Source organism: Topomyia yanbarensis, chromosome 3 (genome assembly GCF_030247195.1).
Source record: "Topomyia yanbarensis strain Yona2022 chromosome 3, ASM3024719v1, whole genome shotgun sequence".
Taxonomy (NCBI): domain Eukaryota; kingdom Metazoa; phylum Arthropoda; class Insecta; order Diptera; family Culicidae; genus Topomyia; species Topomyia yanbarensis.
Window position 1 is genome coordinate 192,764,127 of NC_080672.1, and position 18,127 is coordinate 192,782,253.

At 35.7% G+C, this 18,127-nt stretch overlaps 1 protein-coding gene across 1 annotated transcript in view; it reads left to right on the top strand.

The window, feature by feature from the left end:
- Positions 1–18,127, top strand: part of LOC131692985 (phosphatidylinositol-binding clathrin assembly protein LAP) — a 304,486-nt gene that overhangs the window by 200,362 nt on the left and 85,997 nt on the right. Inside the window, 3 exon segments of the mRNA XM_058980421.1 lie at positions 5,528–5,696; positions 6,086–6,344; positions 6,403–6,516. Of these exon segments, the coding sequence (XP_058836404.1) occupies positions 5,528–5,696; positions 6,086–6,344; positions 6,403–6,516 (542 nt within the window).

Consider the following 18,127-nt stretch of genomic DNA (forward strand, 5'->3'; position numbering starts at 1 on the left):
TAATCCAAGGAATAAATACTACAACTCACTGTTTCTCAGTCTACTTTCTACTTCTGCCGCAGTCAGACGTACAATCGAGCCAAGTGAACAACAGGCCTCTCGATCTAGTGTGCATTGTCTCGAGAACAAAGGAAATATCGGATTATTCTTGTCATCATGAGTAAAGTTGACGAAAAAGCGCTACTCCGACCCAACGCTGCGGTCGTTGACTTTAAATTTTGTTTAAAACGACCGAGTTTTAGTGAAGTGGAATACCTTCTGAAGGTAAAAATGCAACTTAGGCTTGCTGAAGTCTTGTACCTTCAGTATCATCATCTTCGCAATGTAGTGTTAATATCATTCAACACGTTAGCACAAGCCGAGCGTTTCGTTTTGAAGAACAACTTAAAACACGTGGTTGAATGTGACAACGTTGGAATTAAGACTCCCGTATACATTGAGAATGATTATATTGATGTAAGGTTATATGACCTATCACCTCGTACCCCTCCTGAGCCAATTGCAAAATGCATGTCGCAATACGGAGAAGTAGAATCCGTTACACCTGATACTTGGAGAAACTTCTTCCCGGGTACTCCTAACGGCGTTTTTTGTAGTGAGAATGCGGGTTGAAAGCCTATACCCTCATACTTGGCAATAAAACTCAATACTCACGGAACTACAATTATGCAAACTACGCTATGCACCCATGAGGGGCAAACGCCTACGTGCAAGTATTGTAATCAGACGAGCTCATCATGGACAACCTTGCGCGAAGAAACAGAGGAAAATGCATCTCAACCGATTGCCAACTCATCTACGGCAAACCAACCTAACACAGAGTTTTCAATACCAATGCCTGAACCACAAACGGTGGCCAATTTTGTGGCAGCTGTTCAGACCATAATGACAACTGCAAAAGAATCATCAAGCACCCCAAAAGCAACTAAGCAACATCGGCAACGAATGCAGTAACAATGACGACGGATTTACACTGGTCAACAATAAGTGCAAGAAGCAAGGGAGAACATCTGATCTCGGACACCAAGCCAGCTTCGACCGGGACGTGAAAATCAAGAGAGAATTAAATGATCCCCCTGACGCTGTTTGCCAGCAGACCTCGCGAAAAAAGGTCTCCGCTCGCAATAAAAAGTTGCGCGCACGAGATCCAATTAATTAATTCTTGTTTGTATTTTTATTTTTACATGTATTGTAAACGTATAAAAGATCCACGGCTCCGTTAAGCTACCGCTATGAGCCGTGTCAAATAAACGAATTAAAAAAAAACTCACTGTTTCTTTATCAACGCATTATTTTGTCTTTGAAGTGAACTTATATATTGATTTTTGAGAAATAGTTAATTTATTATTAAGGTAATTCACAAAATGTTCTCAACATCGAGTTCCTTGAATCACTTGAATCACGTAGATGTGTTTTCATACCCCGATATTCGAAATCGGTTTAGTTTTGCCCCTAAAACACCAGTAAAGCAATACTCTGTATGAAACAATCTCATTTTTAGTTAGTGGAAATTGGTAAGCGAGGACTAAAAATATAAAATGTTTAATATCTCCGCCGGTCGTGCACGGATTTATAGCTTGTTAGAAAGGTATTTTTACAAGCTTTCTATTTATGTGCAGTTTGTTGGACAAAATTGAATTGTTTAAAAGTTATTTGCGAAAAACCTGCTGTGTTTTGAGAAAATCGCCCATATCTCAGAAAGTAAACAACATATCGAAAATCAAATAATAGTGTCAAATGGCAACGTTAGGCCTTTCATTTGAAACTAATTTCATTAAGATCGGTTCAGCCATTGCTGAGATAATTACATGACATTTTGTACATACATGCATACACACACACATACTGACATTGTCTCAATTTGTCGAGCTGAGTCGATTGGTATATGAGACTCGGCCCTCCGGGCCTCGGAAAAAGTTTTCAAAGTTTGAGCGAATCCTATACATTTCTTTTGTAAGAAATGTAAAAAATTAAAAATGCTATATAAATGAATGCAACAGGAGAAATATAAATGGGGTTACGAAGAAATTTAAGAATATAGGTTTTATCATAGCATGATAGTCTTAAGAAAACTTTGTAACATGTTATGTATAATAAAAGAATCTCTGCACAAGAAATAGGAGTAAAAATTCGAAAAAAAAAAATAGAAAACATTCAAGGTGTATTAAAATATATTCATACTCTATGCTGTTTGCACCACTAAGCGGCCTAAATTCTATTTTTACAACGAGACACGAAAGCCTTTGAAATACTATATAGCTTCGTAGAACATTGCACTATATCTTGCCATTGTATGGATAGGAGTATTACCTTGAATTAATTTTGATCACTGGCGTCACCATGTGATAGAATTCTGCATTTTTCAAATGAGAAATGAAAATATTTTTTGCTACTCTACAACTTTGTAGAACATTCAAATGCTCCATCTCTTACCGTTATACAGATAAGAGTATTCCCTTTAAATTGCTTGGCTCACTATTGCCACCTTGTGGAGAAATCCTCAAACTTTCCTTCGAAACCAAAAAGTCCTTTTATTCCTCTACAACTTTGTGGAACATCATAGCTTTCTATCTCTCATCGTTCCAGAGATATATGAGTGTTTCCTAATTTTGTCCCACCTTCCCTCGTGGGTCACATACATGAGATAAGCGGAGTACGCACTTTGTGAATGTTAAGTAGCGGTTGGTTGGATTGTCTTGCAGTCTTCGACAAACTTGTTCAGCATATCTTCAAAAGCTTAACTCCTTCCTAGGTCAGTGATCGGAAGTTCACAGCGACCTCTAGCGGCGATTTTGTGAAGTGCGAGTGTTTCCCCATGCATTTTGGCCAAAAATCCCATACAAACTTCAAGCTCTTTGGGGGAGGGGTTAGGGTTAACCTATTTCGCTCAAATTTGGACAGTGTCATTTTTTCATGATTTGGAACGACGCTAGGGGGTGTAGGTAGCGAAGTTTTTTTTTCATATAAATCATTGTCACCCTAATATACATGCAATCAGACGGGTTTGAAAACTTTTTAATTTATTCTTTTGTTTTCAAGAAAATCATTCACCGTTAAAAGTAAAAATTTTGTATTCTCGGGATCCCGGGATTTTTATTTTCCGAATCCCGGGAAGCTGAAAACCGTCGGGAAATGGAAGCTCTAGCACCACTCTCGATGGGGGATGCAAGTACGATGTGTCTTCTAACTTCGTCGTCCATATCTGCTCTATACTGGTACACTTCAATTGATGTTTCAATAACAGTCACAATTAGTAGAGAGGGATTGGATAATTCAGCACACATTTCGTTCGAGTTTTCCATATTGTACAAGTAAATTAGCGAGGACTACAATCAGAGTTTATGCATTGGATAGATAAATGATCTGACTACATTTTTGCCATCCAAATACCATTTCTTTTTCACAGTATTAGTTTGTATAGGACTTATTTATCCATATTTCCTGAACGAGAATTCCGAACGAAACAATATGTAAGTTATAAGAATGACTGGAAAGAGATTGCATTATTATCAACTGAATGCACGCCTTTTATGCTGTCGACAAAGCCTAGACACTTCACACTATTTACACAGAGAACAGACGTCCATCTTCAGCATTCAACTTGTGTAAAATCTCTAACGGTTTCGAAGGTAGTTGGGATATCCAAACCAGGTGCGCTACTGTCGTCATGTTTTTTTGTAGCTGAGTTCTACAGTCAAACTAGTCCGGAACCGGTTCGGACTTCCAGCATGAATTCCAGCTCAAATGCATCAACCGATAGAGTCGGAATCGGTTGTTTTCTTTAAGCAAGATTTCATACTGAATCCATTCAGGATTTCGAACTGGTTCCAGAATGGATTTGACGGATAGTTGGGATAGGTTGGTGTGGCGGCGCTAGTGTTTATCGTATATTAATTCATATGTCTACACCCGTTTTTTAAATATTTTTGTTCGATCATGGATGTCTGTTCTCTGTGCTATTTATTTCAATGCAAATGAAAACTTTGAAATATCTACTTATCTCATTCATGAATCGCATTCTCCCTCTGTCGCTCACTGTTCAAGGAGATTGAAAGCATATGTGACCTTGTCTCACATTACTATATTCAATTGCGCATGAAAATACTGGACCAGCAAATTCTATTCTGCCCAAAAAGAAATTTTCAGGAATATGTGACCAAGAAGTAAATTTTGAATTCCAAAGCAAATTGAACGTTCCAGGTTCCTGATAACTAATTAAGGTCCATCAATAAAGTTGGAATAATAATCTTAAAACGTCGCCGCCAAGTAAAGAAGCATGAAAACGAAACGACTAAAATAGAAAAGGATGGAAGCCCTAGAAAGTCAATTTTAGATTAATTAGCCTTTTCTCAGAAGATGGGATTTTCAAAAACATTTCATAACTTTCTGATTCACTGGTTCAAATTCGTACAATCCGGTTTATTCATTTTCTTCATTCAAAAATATGTTTTAACTTTAAATATATGATCATTGCATTCTAATTAATTATTTCATTCAGCATCTTTTCATTCATTTTGTTCATCTACCTTTTTATCTATTTTATTCTTTTCATTCTTTGGATTCACTCTGACCAGTTTATTCTTTCCGTGCATTTTACTCATATCATTCATTTAACTTAGTTTATTCATTGTTTTCATTCTATTCATTTTTTCCAGTCATATATTTTGTTCAGTTTTTTTTTCATTTTAATAATCTTTTGTTTTCAGTTTTATTCATTTCATCCAAATAATTTATTTGACCTAATTTCTTTCTTTTTATTAATTTTCTATTAATTTAACCTTTTAACATTGTTTAATTTTTCATTTCAATTAATGCATTTTTTGCTCATTTTCTTCTTTTTATTCATTTTATCAATTCAGTTCATGTTTTTTTTTCAGTTCTCGTCTCGGATTGCAAGAGAACGGTTCGATGGATTTTTATGTTATTGATATCAAATAAAAGGCAATCTATTCAATGTGAACCTAAAATATGAAAAAAAATTCTTACTATTTTGGGTTTAAAGGCAATAAAAAATCATTTTTTGAATTGTTTTTAGGCACAAATGTCTAAAGACTTTAACGAATTTTTTTACGTGCTTACAATTATTATTTATGTTTCCGCCAACTCGTCTATATTTTGAACTCGCTAAATAAATTTGTTAAATTGGCAGATTTTTACATGATAATGAAAAACCTTCTATAAAATTTGAATTCATTCCTATTTTACACATTTCTTGCTTGATGATGGCTGTCAGTATTACGTTTGTAATTTTTTTTTCTTTTCGATTTTCATTTCAAATTTCTTCTTTCTTTAAAATTCTACTTCACTTTGTTGTCCGCTTGAAAATACAAATTAAATACACAATATTACATTATGCAATTATTAAAAACAATTATCTTACCGCACCTTTACACAACAACACAATAATGCCGTTGTATCCACGTTTCTTTCTATCGGCACTGACACCTACACAACCCGATCCCCTGTTTCCTTTCTTCTTCTCCCACTTTTTCTCGGCATATTGCATACTATCAATGCAACTTAATAGCAATCAAAAGAACGTAAAGAGTGGAGTGACCGCCCTATCTTCTACCAGTTCTTCTTTTGGAACCGCTGCCGCTTCTACGAAGTTTGATATTCCTTCGAATGGCGCTATAGACGAGAACGTTAAAGCTCAAGCTTTGGCGGAGGAAGAAGCTATAATGAATCAGTACAAGGTAAGCTTCCACCTTTATAATCATATTAGAAATCCACATAATGAAATTTCCCTTTAATTTGTTTCGACTTACAATCTTCTCCAGTGTTTCCGTCGGCTAGTGTAATATTACGATAGTCGTTGCAGACACTGGAGAAGATTGCAAGTACTAAGCAAAATACGTATTAGTCGCAGCAGGGACATTTAAACGAAATTCCATAATTATTTCTCATTTTCTGGATCACCAATCATTTTTTTTTTACCAAAATTTGAATAAATAGTTTTATATTATTGTCTCATATTTATCTTTTTTTGCGTGAAATACCTTATTGTAGGAAAAAAATTCGAAAAATGAATGTGTAATATTTGTTCTTTTGAATATATTTGCTAAAATAATATTATTAATTACAGTCTAAAGTGTCATCTCCTACTGCCAGTTCTGCTAATGTTGCCATGACAAATCCTTTTTTGTCTTCACCACCCACACAAGACAATATTGTAGATTTATTTGGTGGTAGTGGTGTCGATGGTCAGCACGTAGATGCTGCTACCAAAGCCTCAGATGACCTGCTTCAGCTTGGCAATCCTTTTGCGGATATGTTCGGGGCTTCACAAAATCCTGCGACATCAACCACATCAGCTACAACCAACAATATGTGGATAAGCAACGGTAGTATTTCCGAACACTTATTAAAACTGAAAAACATTTAACTTATTTTCTATTCTAGGATTTAATAGTACATCAACAGGAAACTCTTCAGTTACGATTCCATCGACCACAGGAAATACTTTCGTATCTGAGAGTAACTTCTCATCTGTATTTGGAAAAACAGATCCAGTCGGTAAGAATGCTTAGAATTTATTTTCGTTTTGAATCTTTCAGTGCACTATTCTTTTATTATTTCGCCTATCATTATAGAACATTTCTCACTGCTTACCTTCAATGTCAAACATAGAAGATATTCGAAGAGTATAATTTCAGGTCCGTTCGTCATTTTATAATGCACTTATTCCACGGAGGTACGCAAATCGATACAGGTCAATCATTTGTAATTTGGCCCAGATTTTCAATTTATGTCATTTTTCAATGGACTCAAAAAAGTATATATGTTCACATTATGTGTAACATATAGTAGCTATCATAAATTTCAAATACATCGCAAATTCGTTAGTTGGAATTCGGTATATGTGGTGTTCATTAGTTGGGTATTTCCTAATTGGGTCGTACCCCATCTATCATGTCAAATTAGCATGCTCTGGGTCGATAATTTATATGCCAATACCCCAAATTAAAAGATATTGGTTGAATGAGTAAAAATTCTCAATTTCTTCGTAATACTATAATCTTTTTGTATTTGCTCAATAAACTTTAAAAAACATTCTCCAATAAATTGTAGCTTGTATTAATTGCATTCGATTAATGTATAAGTTTGTCCTCGCATTGAATTCAAAGTTAGAGGCTGTTTACCACGCTCACTTCCGCGCTTCTATTTATTGTACTTTGTCAATGCGACAAATCCTGCAACAGACATGTTGGTCCATAAGGAGTTTCCGCAGTGCAAGCTTTTTCCTATTCAATCTGTTGTTCGAAACCCGTGCGCGGCGACTCTCGGCGTGGAATAATTTAGTTACAAATGGTGGGCCATTGCTTTCTCGGGGGGAAGGGGGGGGGGGGGGGGGTTGCTTCTCTAATCTTCCGGCCAGCACATCATATGATTTGGTATTCTTAGTATGTATAACAAACGTAACGATGTGATACAAGGTGTTAACAGCCCAATAAAATCCTGTCAATCCTATTTTACAATGAATTGTCTGCTCTAAACATATCACCAAGGGGCCGTTCATAAACGATGTCGAATATTAGGGTAGAGCGTAATGCAACATGATTTAGCGAAATAAAAACTGAAAATGAATTTGAGACGTACTAGTTGAGCGGGAGTAATAACACTGACAACAAGTTGCAATGTTCTTGAAGGGGAAAGGTATTTTAGATTATTTCCTTTTTTTCTGCGGGACATTGTTTATGAATAGCCCCCAAACGAACAATATTCCGTAACGAATATCACGTAACATCGACGTCAGAGCAGTGGGAGTCGAAAAAGAACTCACGAAATGACCATATAAATTAAGAGTTAAAGCATACAATCCAGGTGATTGGATGAACTATTTGACTGGTATAGCTTTAGTGTTAATTTCTTCATAGCATCAAATGTTGTAAAATTTGTATTTCAGCTTAATAAACTAAATTTCTATTAACATTTCGATGTTTTTCGATTATTAATTCACACTAGAACAGAAAGAAGAACTGATAGAATAGCTGGAGGGTATTTAGTATTCGTGGACATTACGGTTGACAGCGCTCCCAAGAGGAGATCAGGAAGAAGAGAGAAGTGAAATCAATTCGAAGTTTTAATTGCATCACTGACGACATAGCATGCGTTGTTAGGAGCAGGATAACAAACAAAACTCTTAATTTCAGAAACTGTACGAGTTGGCGCTGGGCCTGTGGCCTTCGACTGACATGGTCCATTCTCATTGGTTCGGAAGTTTTCTTGGCTGATTTTGATAGATGTGTGCTCCTACTTGCAAGTTGATAAATTCGCTTGGGTGCGGGACATTTGTATCCTACTAGTTGTCGACTCTTTAGACCATGGGTATGTGGCTAGTTCAGGAAAGGAGTGCAGGACTGACACCTAAGAGATGGTTAATTATTCAGGACTTTTTCTTGCGATTATTTAACTCGACCAAGTACACTGGCTCTCAGAAATGATAAGCAACCCTTTCGGGTCGGAGTGGATTGTTCGAGTCGAACCAGGCGGACAATCGGTTCGAGCAAACTTTATGGGGAATAGTGGATAAATAATTTTTATATCCTTTATTGGCAGAGATTCTTTTTGTGAAACCCTAAAATGCCTTCATTCGTTGGGGGGAAGGGGAGGAGTTGCTTCTCTAATCTTCCGGTCATCACATCACATGCTTTGGTATTCTTAGTATGTATAACAAACATGAAGATGTAACACAAGGCGCCAAGAGCGCACTAAAATCCTGTCAATCCTATTTTTCATTGGATTGTCTGCTCTAAATATATCACCAGGGGACCATTCATAAATGATATCGGATATTGACACGTAACGAGATAAAAACTAAAAATGAATTTTAGACGTATCAGCGGATCAGGGATAAAAAACGAACAACATTGTTTATGAATGGCCCCCAAACAAAGAATATTCCATAACGAATATCACGTAACATCGGCAACAGAGCATTGGGATCAAGGCCAAGTTCCCCCTGGGTCGTGCAAAACTGAGAAGCAACATCAATTTAGGCTCAGATAGCAGACGTTCATTTATTTTCATTTTTTTTTTGTTTTGTCTTTTCATTTGTTTCTCTTGCTACGATGTGTGCGGCTCGATGCGGGAGAGCGTGACGGCCAAGGAAACGGAAAGCCAGTGGCCCAAACAGATCAGGAACAGGAGGAAGGTCTGCGAACAGGGAAACAGACAACAATTGAGAAATCTTTTACTTATAACTCCGATACTAATCACAATTGTTTTCCTTTTTTGTTTCGTTTCAGCAAACCAAAATCTATACGGACTAGTACATACGAACAGTTAGGCTTTATAGGTTCTCATCTTGACAGAGTCTAGATGGGCGGATGAACGTCTGCCAGGGGGTGGGCTGAGAAATGACTGTACGAGATGGCGCTGTGGCCTTCGACTGGCATGGTCCATTCTCATTGATTCGGAAGTCTTCTTGGCTGGTTGGTAGATATGTGCTCCTACTTGCAAGTTGATCAATTCGCTTGGGTGGGGGACATGTGGATCCTACTAGTTGTCGACTCTTTTGATCGTGAGTATGAGGCTAGTTCAGGAAAGGAGTGCAGGAATGGCACCTAAGAGATAGTTAATTATTCAGGATTTGTTCTTATGATTATTAAACTCGACCAAGCACACCGGCTCTCAGAAATGATAAGCAACCCTTTCGGGTCGGTGTGGTCTATTCGAGTCGAACCAGCCGGACATTAGGTTCGAGCAAACTTTATGTGGATAAATATTGCTTACGCCTTTATTGGCAGAGATTTTTTTTTGCGAAATCCTAAAATACCTTCACTGGTATAGCTACTCAGGATAATAATAGTAGAAAAATCAAGGGTTTGCCTGGTCCATAATGTAATGAATATGTATATTGACTAGAACAGGGATAATCGAGTTATGTTATAAGATAGAGAAGAAATAGCACAGTTGTAGGAAAAGTATTGGCGAGTAAGGACTAATACTGCTAGTATGTTTACCGTTTCAATTAATAGTCGATTGATCCGCTTCGGACCTAGGAGACAAAAAGGAGATTAGGAAGAGATAGAAGCGGATTCAATGCGAAATTTGCCAATATGACGTTGGCCCCAAGGCGATGGTAGGATGATTTTCCATAGGATGACAGACTAGATGACACGACGTTATACGCTCTAAACTTGCGCCAAATATTTTGTATGTATGTATGAATGTAAGCCCTTTATGTATGTCTGTATGCATGGATGTATATTAGGGTGACAATAAAACGACCATTTTTGAAATCACTAATCTACACCCCCTAGCGTCGTTCCAAATCATGAAAAAATGACACTGTCCAAATTTGAGCGAAATCGGTTAACTCTAACCCCTCCCCCAAAGAGCTTAAAGTTTGTATGGGATTTTTGGCCAAAATGTATGGGGAAACACTCGCGGTTCACAAAATCGTCGCTAGAGGTCGCTGTAAACTTCCGATCACTGACCTAGGAAGGAGTTAAGCTTTTGAAGGTATGCTGAACAAGTTTGTCAAAGACTGCAAGACAATCCAACCAACCGTTAAAGAGTTATTAACGTTTAAAGTTGGATACTGCTGCTTAACATTCGCAAAGGGCGTACTCCACTTATCTCATGTATGTGAACCACTAGTGAAAGTGGGACAAAGTTAGGAAAAACTCACATATTTCTGAAACGATAAGAGATAGAAAGTTATGATGTTGTAGAGGAATAAAAGAACTTTTTGGTTTCGTTAGAAAGTTTCAGGATTTCTCCGCAAGGTGGCAATAGTGAGCCAAGCAATTTAAAGGGAATACTCCTATCTGTACAACGGTAAGAGATGGAGCATTTGGAAGCTCTACAAAGTTGTAGAGAAGCAAAAAATATTTTCTTTTCTCATTTGAAAAATGCAGAATTCTACCACATGGTGGCGTCAGTGATCAAAATTAATTCAAGGTAATACTCCTATCCATACAATGGTAAGAGCTAGTGCAATCTGATGTTCTGCGAAGTTATACAGTATTTCAAAGGCTTTCGTGTCTTTATTAAAATTGGAATAAGGACGCATATATACTGTGTGTATGAAGCTTAAGGGGTTACATACCTTTTTTATTATTCAAAAAATCGAATTTTTTATTACTTTATCTGAAAATACAACTCCTTGAGAATATTTTTCCAAATTTTATAGAGATCCGAGAAATAGATCGAAAGTTACAGCGCTTCCAAGCGTGCTTCGTCAACCAAGCGCTGTGGTAATTTTAAACTCAATTATCTCGAAATACCGATTTTAAAAAAATGGTTTTCCCATGATCACGATTCCTGAAAATACCACTCAACCGATTGTCTTTATTTTTTTTTAAATTGATCGTAATTAATTTTTCTCATACCTTAACAATTCTTTTTTATGTTTGTTTTGTAGATGAGATTTTTTTAATACAATTTTAAAAGCCTAAAACAGCGATTTATTAGGAAAAACGTTCACGAATGCAGGAAAAATGTTGAAATGTAGTCTCCGGTTATTCAACTAGGTCGACTAATAGAAACCGACTAAAATTACAATTATTTTGTTCAAGATGTGTGGTTCGGTGCACGAAATTAGCGGTAACCAATCACGAACTGGTTTTAGTTGGGTATTGTAAAACCCGTTTTTTTTCGGCTCGGTGCATGAAGTTAGCATTAAAGAATCACGAACTGGTTACGGGCGGGTGTCAAAAATCCGATTTTTCGTCGTGCATGCTACTCTCCAACTATCAGAAATGAAAATAATTTCTTCTGCTAGTAGTAGGTAACGACACAAATTGATTCATCCACCAGCCGTGTACAGTTCACAAATATTTTTTTCCCGCTATTGTACAGCCCTTGGAGAACCCTGTACACTCTAAACAGCTCTACACAAAAAATTTAAATAAAACTGTGCGGAACTACATTTTAAATTTCTCGTCATTTCAGTGTCCGGTTGGTGCATCATATTGAAGGCTCTGACCGAGATGAGCTGAAACTTTTCCCCATTTCCAAGTAGTTTTTTTTCGAAAGACTTTTCAAAACAGGTTTTCGTTATTAATGCATGTCATACATACCTCAAAATTTTATACAACATTGTTGAACTTATTTTCGACAAATTCCGAAAATTGATTAATTCCATGCAGTATGATATGAAAAGATATGAGTGTTCCAAACCTTACACGACTTTCATCCGGAAATTTTGAAAAGGGCCCGTATATTGAATGATAAGTCGTTAGCCACGACAAAAACGGAACAGCACTTCATAGTATAATGGGTTCCGCCGCGGTACAATTTTCGAAAAAGTACACTTTTATTGGCTTACTTTGGGGTCCTAGAAATAATGTCACTGTTGAGTTACTTAGTACTTTGGAATGGACAGGGCTCCAGAATGTAAATTCAGCAGGAAATTTATCTTTTTGCTAAAATTAAATGATTTAGCCTTACAATATGTTTGGCAAAGTTGTTGTACTTTACAAGCCCTTTATTTTGCTTTAAACAGAAGCTAGGGGGTTCTAACTTTAGCAATATTTAAAATGAAACTTTTGAATGGATCGAGATAGGGTTTGACTATTATCGATGAAGTTGTAGAACAACACATTTTAGCCAAATTTGCTGAAAAAACGCAAGCTCTAGCTTTTATACTTTTCATTGCCCGACAAATCCAAATGTAAGCCTTAAAAACGGTTTTATTTCTATAAAAAGATTTCATTTTACACTAAAGTACCCTATGGACAGGGGTACAAGATTATTTTAAGGTGCATAATTTTCTTTAAAACTCCAACTACCAAAAATTTGTCGTTTGAAAGGTATGAGAACTTTTTTATAAAAACGCTTTTAATCCACCTAACAGTGTGATGAGACATTTCTTATAACTCTTATCACTCTCTTCGGATATTATATCGTTTGAGAACATTTAGAACTTGATGTTTCGCGATGTTTTTGATAACACATACTACATGGGATAGTGGCAGGACTCAGAGAATCGCTCAAATCAGCATAGGACAACATCAGTGCTAGAAATCTCAAACCAAATCAATGGGAAAGCGAAAAAATGGCCCATAAAATAGACATTCCAACGAATTATTGTTAATACTCTGTTAATAAAATATCTAAATTGTGGTGGGAAAACTGAATTTTCCTAAAGGGGTTATTTATTTATCATTCGCATGTATGAAAAAAGCCTTATGTTTACATTTGTGAGTATCGCCCTTTTCACAAAAAAGCGTTGAAATGAAATCGCAGATCCTGATATCACATTAACTCTGAAGTGCATGCGTGCATAGTTTCAAATTTTACTTCGATATCGACTTTTTCTAAAGGTGACTTCCCAGTAGTATCCTTGATTTGAATTATTATCGCTAATCCTAATGCCAAAGAACAAATAAAAATCTCTCGAAAACTAACCGTTTGGGAAAATCATCATCATTACTGGAATTTTCATTTTCACGAAACTTTTCGATAACCTTCCGTCACTTGCGTTAATGCACCGGGTGCACAGTGCTCCGAAAATCTAGCGAAATCGTCTTAGGGCACCAGCGGGTCTAATTCAGAGCTATCTGCGCGGCGAGTTAAACACTAAAAATTATTTTCTATTCCATAATTTTCAGTTCAGCAATTCGAGAGATCGTACTCACCGCAAGCCATGAAAAATAGACTACGTTGTGAAGCGATGGTCACTATTTATTAAAAAATCGCGGTTAAATAAAAAATTAAACTATTAAAAAATTTCAAATAGTTTATAATTTTCACAAACTTATTAGATAAAATTGTTTAATAAGCTTTCGTAATATTGTGTAGGAAAAAAGCTGAAAATTTCAGAATTTTCTCTATCTGCAACATATAAACCCTTAAGTATACCAATTAATTGGTATACGAATTGGAATAGGTTCGCCAAATTTTGAAAGAAGTCTATAAAATAACCTCTTGAAAGCTACCTAAAAATTGTTGTAGTTCGATGCAATAAAAAATCATATTTGGCAATTCATATTTGGCTGATACAATTGGGGTGTCAATGTATTATAATAGATATTCAGCATTCGAAGAAGTTTCTTGTGAACGAGTGTAGAACGACTTTGTTTCTACTTACTTGAAGTCAGCGGCGTAGCCAGAAATTCGGTTTGGTGGGGGTTTGGTGAAAATCGATCATACTGTCCAAACGGCATAATTCCGAAACCATAATTTTTGAAGTTTTAAAATTATGCAGAAATATTTTTTCAGAAAATAGTAACAGAGTTCGTGTCTTTAGCGAATTTGTTGAGACTTTATTGTAGTCATGAATATTAACCTGAGAAAATTCACCATAAATACTTCTTGGACGATATACCGTCAAAATTATTTTATCAAATGATGCGCTGTTTAACGTTTGTAAAAGTCATCGAAGATACTAAACCTCCGAAATTGGCGGTTTCAAAATGATGTTATCTTGACCTTAAATTACTGTTTTTAAACATTTGGCCTATACATACAATTGATCGTACAACAAAAATCAAATGCTCATCAAAATCGATCAGAACCTGCTAGAGTCGAATGGAAATCGTCATTTTTCATAAATTTCTCTCTACATTCGGAAAGTGTTATCCTCGTTATTAATCATATTACGTTTTCGTCTCAACTCGACGCATTCCCAAAATAAAAACCTGTTTTAATCCATCTAGTGGTGCAATTGTGCTTTCTCATTTGTCCAGACTACGATTCCATGGCTGGTTATGTTCAATACAATGGTGGAAATGAATATTACATGTTCAGTACGATTTGCACATACATATAATGGATCGACAGCCACGATCTTGAGATACTATGTGATACTGAAACATCGCTTGAAACCAGCGGCGGATCATGGAGAAAGATCCGGGAGGTCCAGGTCCTGCCGAAAATTTTCAACTTGTTAAGAAATTTTAAATTAGTTTTAATTTTAAAGTAGCAACCCCTCACTGCATATTCCCTCCGGGCCGGTATGATTGACGATTTTTAGAGTGATTGCATAACCTTTCTATATGAGAAAGGCAAAAATGTACCAAAGTCCAAAGAAGTCAATTTTTGTCAAACATCTCAATGTTTCATGCATTTTAAAGTCATTTGGCATCAAAAATACAAATTTGTTTTTGAAAATTTTTCATTTCAGTTTATATGAGAATTTGCTGTGTGATTGCACTCTTCAACTCGTAACTCCGGAACCGGAAGTCCAATCAATAAAAAATTCAATAGCAGCCGATGGGAAGGTTGTACCTTTCATTTGAGACTAACTTTGTGTAAATTGGTCCAGCCATCTCTGAGAAACAGAGGTCACATTTTTTTCCACATACACACATACACACACATACATACACACACAGACATTTTCCGATCTCGACGAACTCAGTCGATTGGCATATGACACTCGGTCCTCCGGGTCGGGATTAGATTGACGAATTTTAGAGTGAATGAGAAAGCCAAAAACATTTTTGGAAAATGTTGAAAGTTATGCATTTTTTGGTGAGCAGTTTTTATGTTTCATAGACATTAAATCAATTTTAACTTCGCTTCCTATTAAATAAAGACCCTTATTACAATACATTTCTACAAAAAAGAGATCAATTTGAAAATGAATCTGAGGATTATGATTGATTACAGCACTCTGGAATTTTCTATTGGAATGTTTTCAGGCAGGAATTTGATATTGATGCAATTAGACAACTGTGAAATCAAGACCAATAGATCAGTTACATATCAGGACCCCATTCCGACAATTTATCAAAAGTCCTAATGATGTTAACAACAACAGGTTATCAATCCACGGATCAGATAATTGTTATTGTAATATTGAATTAAATCAGTCAGCATCCATAAATTTTCAACTTCAATCCAATTTTTTTTTTTGGGTATGTTGGGGGGGGGGGGGTTGTATTGTCTTAAACCCCGAAACCTTCTTTTGGCTACGCCGTTGCTTGGAGTTATTAAATTCGCTTTTCATTTTTCGATATGTTTCAGATCGATCCGATGGTTATAAGTTAGAAAAATTGCAGTCAGAAGGTTCGCACAAATGAACATTTTTGTACTGATAAGGTATCAAGTTCCTTCCAGACAACTTGGAAGTGTTCGGTGATTATTTCTAGCGGTTGTAGATAATAAAATGAAATACAAAAGTCGTTTTATCGAAATAATGTTTAGCTTATTTCAATGGATTATTACTATATTGAACAATAAATAGGCGACAAAGAGTAATCAACAAACAACAAGCCATAACTTTTAAAGTATTCAAAATAGATATTTAAAGCCTTTAGTAAAGTTATTCGCAAAAGTAAGAGCTACAAATTTGCTGAAGACATCATTTCGATATAATCACTTCCAAGAAAATTTGTAAAAATATCTCACTCATAGGGGGATTAATCAGCAAAAGCACAATTCCAAAAGAAAGGGCATATTACCTCCATTAAATTCTCCGAAGATACTATTGACCTAAAATAAGCCGTTTTGGCGTTAATAATAGATTACATATTTTTGGTCATATTTCTGGCAATGGGAAATGATAAAAATCTTTCGTCCGCATTTAATGTTAAATATCTCTTTTGGTAATAGTCCGATTTCTACAATCTATAGCTTGTTCGAAAGGTATTCGTTAAAGCTGTCTAAAAACATATGATTTGGTAATCTATATTGTCAATTTTGGCAGATAATTTCAAAAAACTGCAAAAAACGCCCTTTTTACGCATTTAAACATTCATATCTTGGAAACTAAACATCAGAATCAAAAACAAATTAATAGCGTTCATACTGTTTTTTAGTTCTTTCATTTAAAATTGGTTTGGATAAGATCGGTTCAGCCATTGCTGAGAAACACGAATGAGAAATTGTCCGTTACATACACACATACACACAGACACACACACACAGACATTGTCCCAAATCGTCGAGCTGAGTCGATTGGTATATAAGACTCGGCCCTCCGGGCCTCGGAAAAAATCTTGAAAGTTTGAGCGAATTCTATACATTTCTTTTATAAGAAATGTAAAAAAATATAACTTTTTCATATAGCATTATCTTCGATTAGGACACTTAACATTAAATACCGTTGTTGTCATATGATATAGCATGCTTTGTAGTATAGATCGCAAAAAATGGCAAATACAATATTTTTTACGTCTTGCAATATTTACTCATAAAAGAGTTTATTTTTAGTAAAAAGTATATTTAACTTTCTAACGAGAGATGCTAGAGGTTCGGTACATTAAGACAAAATGCTCTCCTTAAAAATATCTCAAAGTCTTTCTTACGTGATCCTTATGAAAAATTAAAACTGCAAAAGTTATATAAAGAAAACCATTTGTTAAGAAACATCCTATTTTTTTGGTAAATTTCTTGTAAAATGGAAAATACACGACATAGAGTTCCAGTGTCTTCGACCAAGTTTTTTAAAATTTTATTTTCTACGAAGCTCTATCTCGAACCATTTAAAAGTTAATTTTAAGATTTTAAAAAATTAGAACCACCCACATTAAAACGCTAGGTTCTATTATTCCAAGGATATAAGAACTTATAATATCAAAAATCGAATTTTTGTAATCAACTTTATGAACTTTTAGAAAATAACGTATTCGTTATTTTTTGCTTAATTATAACTCTAGTAATGACCTTAGTTATACTTGAAAAAGAATTATTATTTGTTTGCCCTAGTGAGTGACATTGTTATTGTTGGCGAAAAAGTGCTCATAACTCATCAGCAAAAATAGTTAGATATAATTATCGTTCCGCCGAACGATCTTACGCCGCAGAAGGGGGTGCTGGGTCTAGTTAGAAGCGTCCTGCGGTACAAGCCACTTCTAATTCTAGACTAAGTATAGTTTGTAGCACCTGCGTTACAAACACCACACGCTATAGCTTAGTAAGCCGGGAATTCCTCGTCCAGTTAGTAGCGTTCTGCGCAACAAACCAATACTAATTCTGGTCGTAAGACAATTTGCTTCCCCGCTTGCGTTACAAACAATGAAGTAATTTGACTTTGGATTTATCAAGGTGGAAAAACCAACGAAGAACTCCAGGGTCTGGACACGAAGTAAAGGATTTTCGACTGAGTACTTTCGGTTGCTCGATTTCAACTTGATTTTATTATACAAGTTTTTGGTTTATATACCTACTTTCCTAAAGCTAGCTATTTACAAATAATCGAGTTTTGAATCGATTTTATTTGAATTTGTTT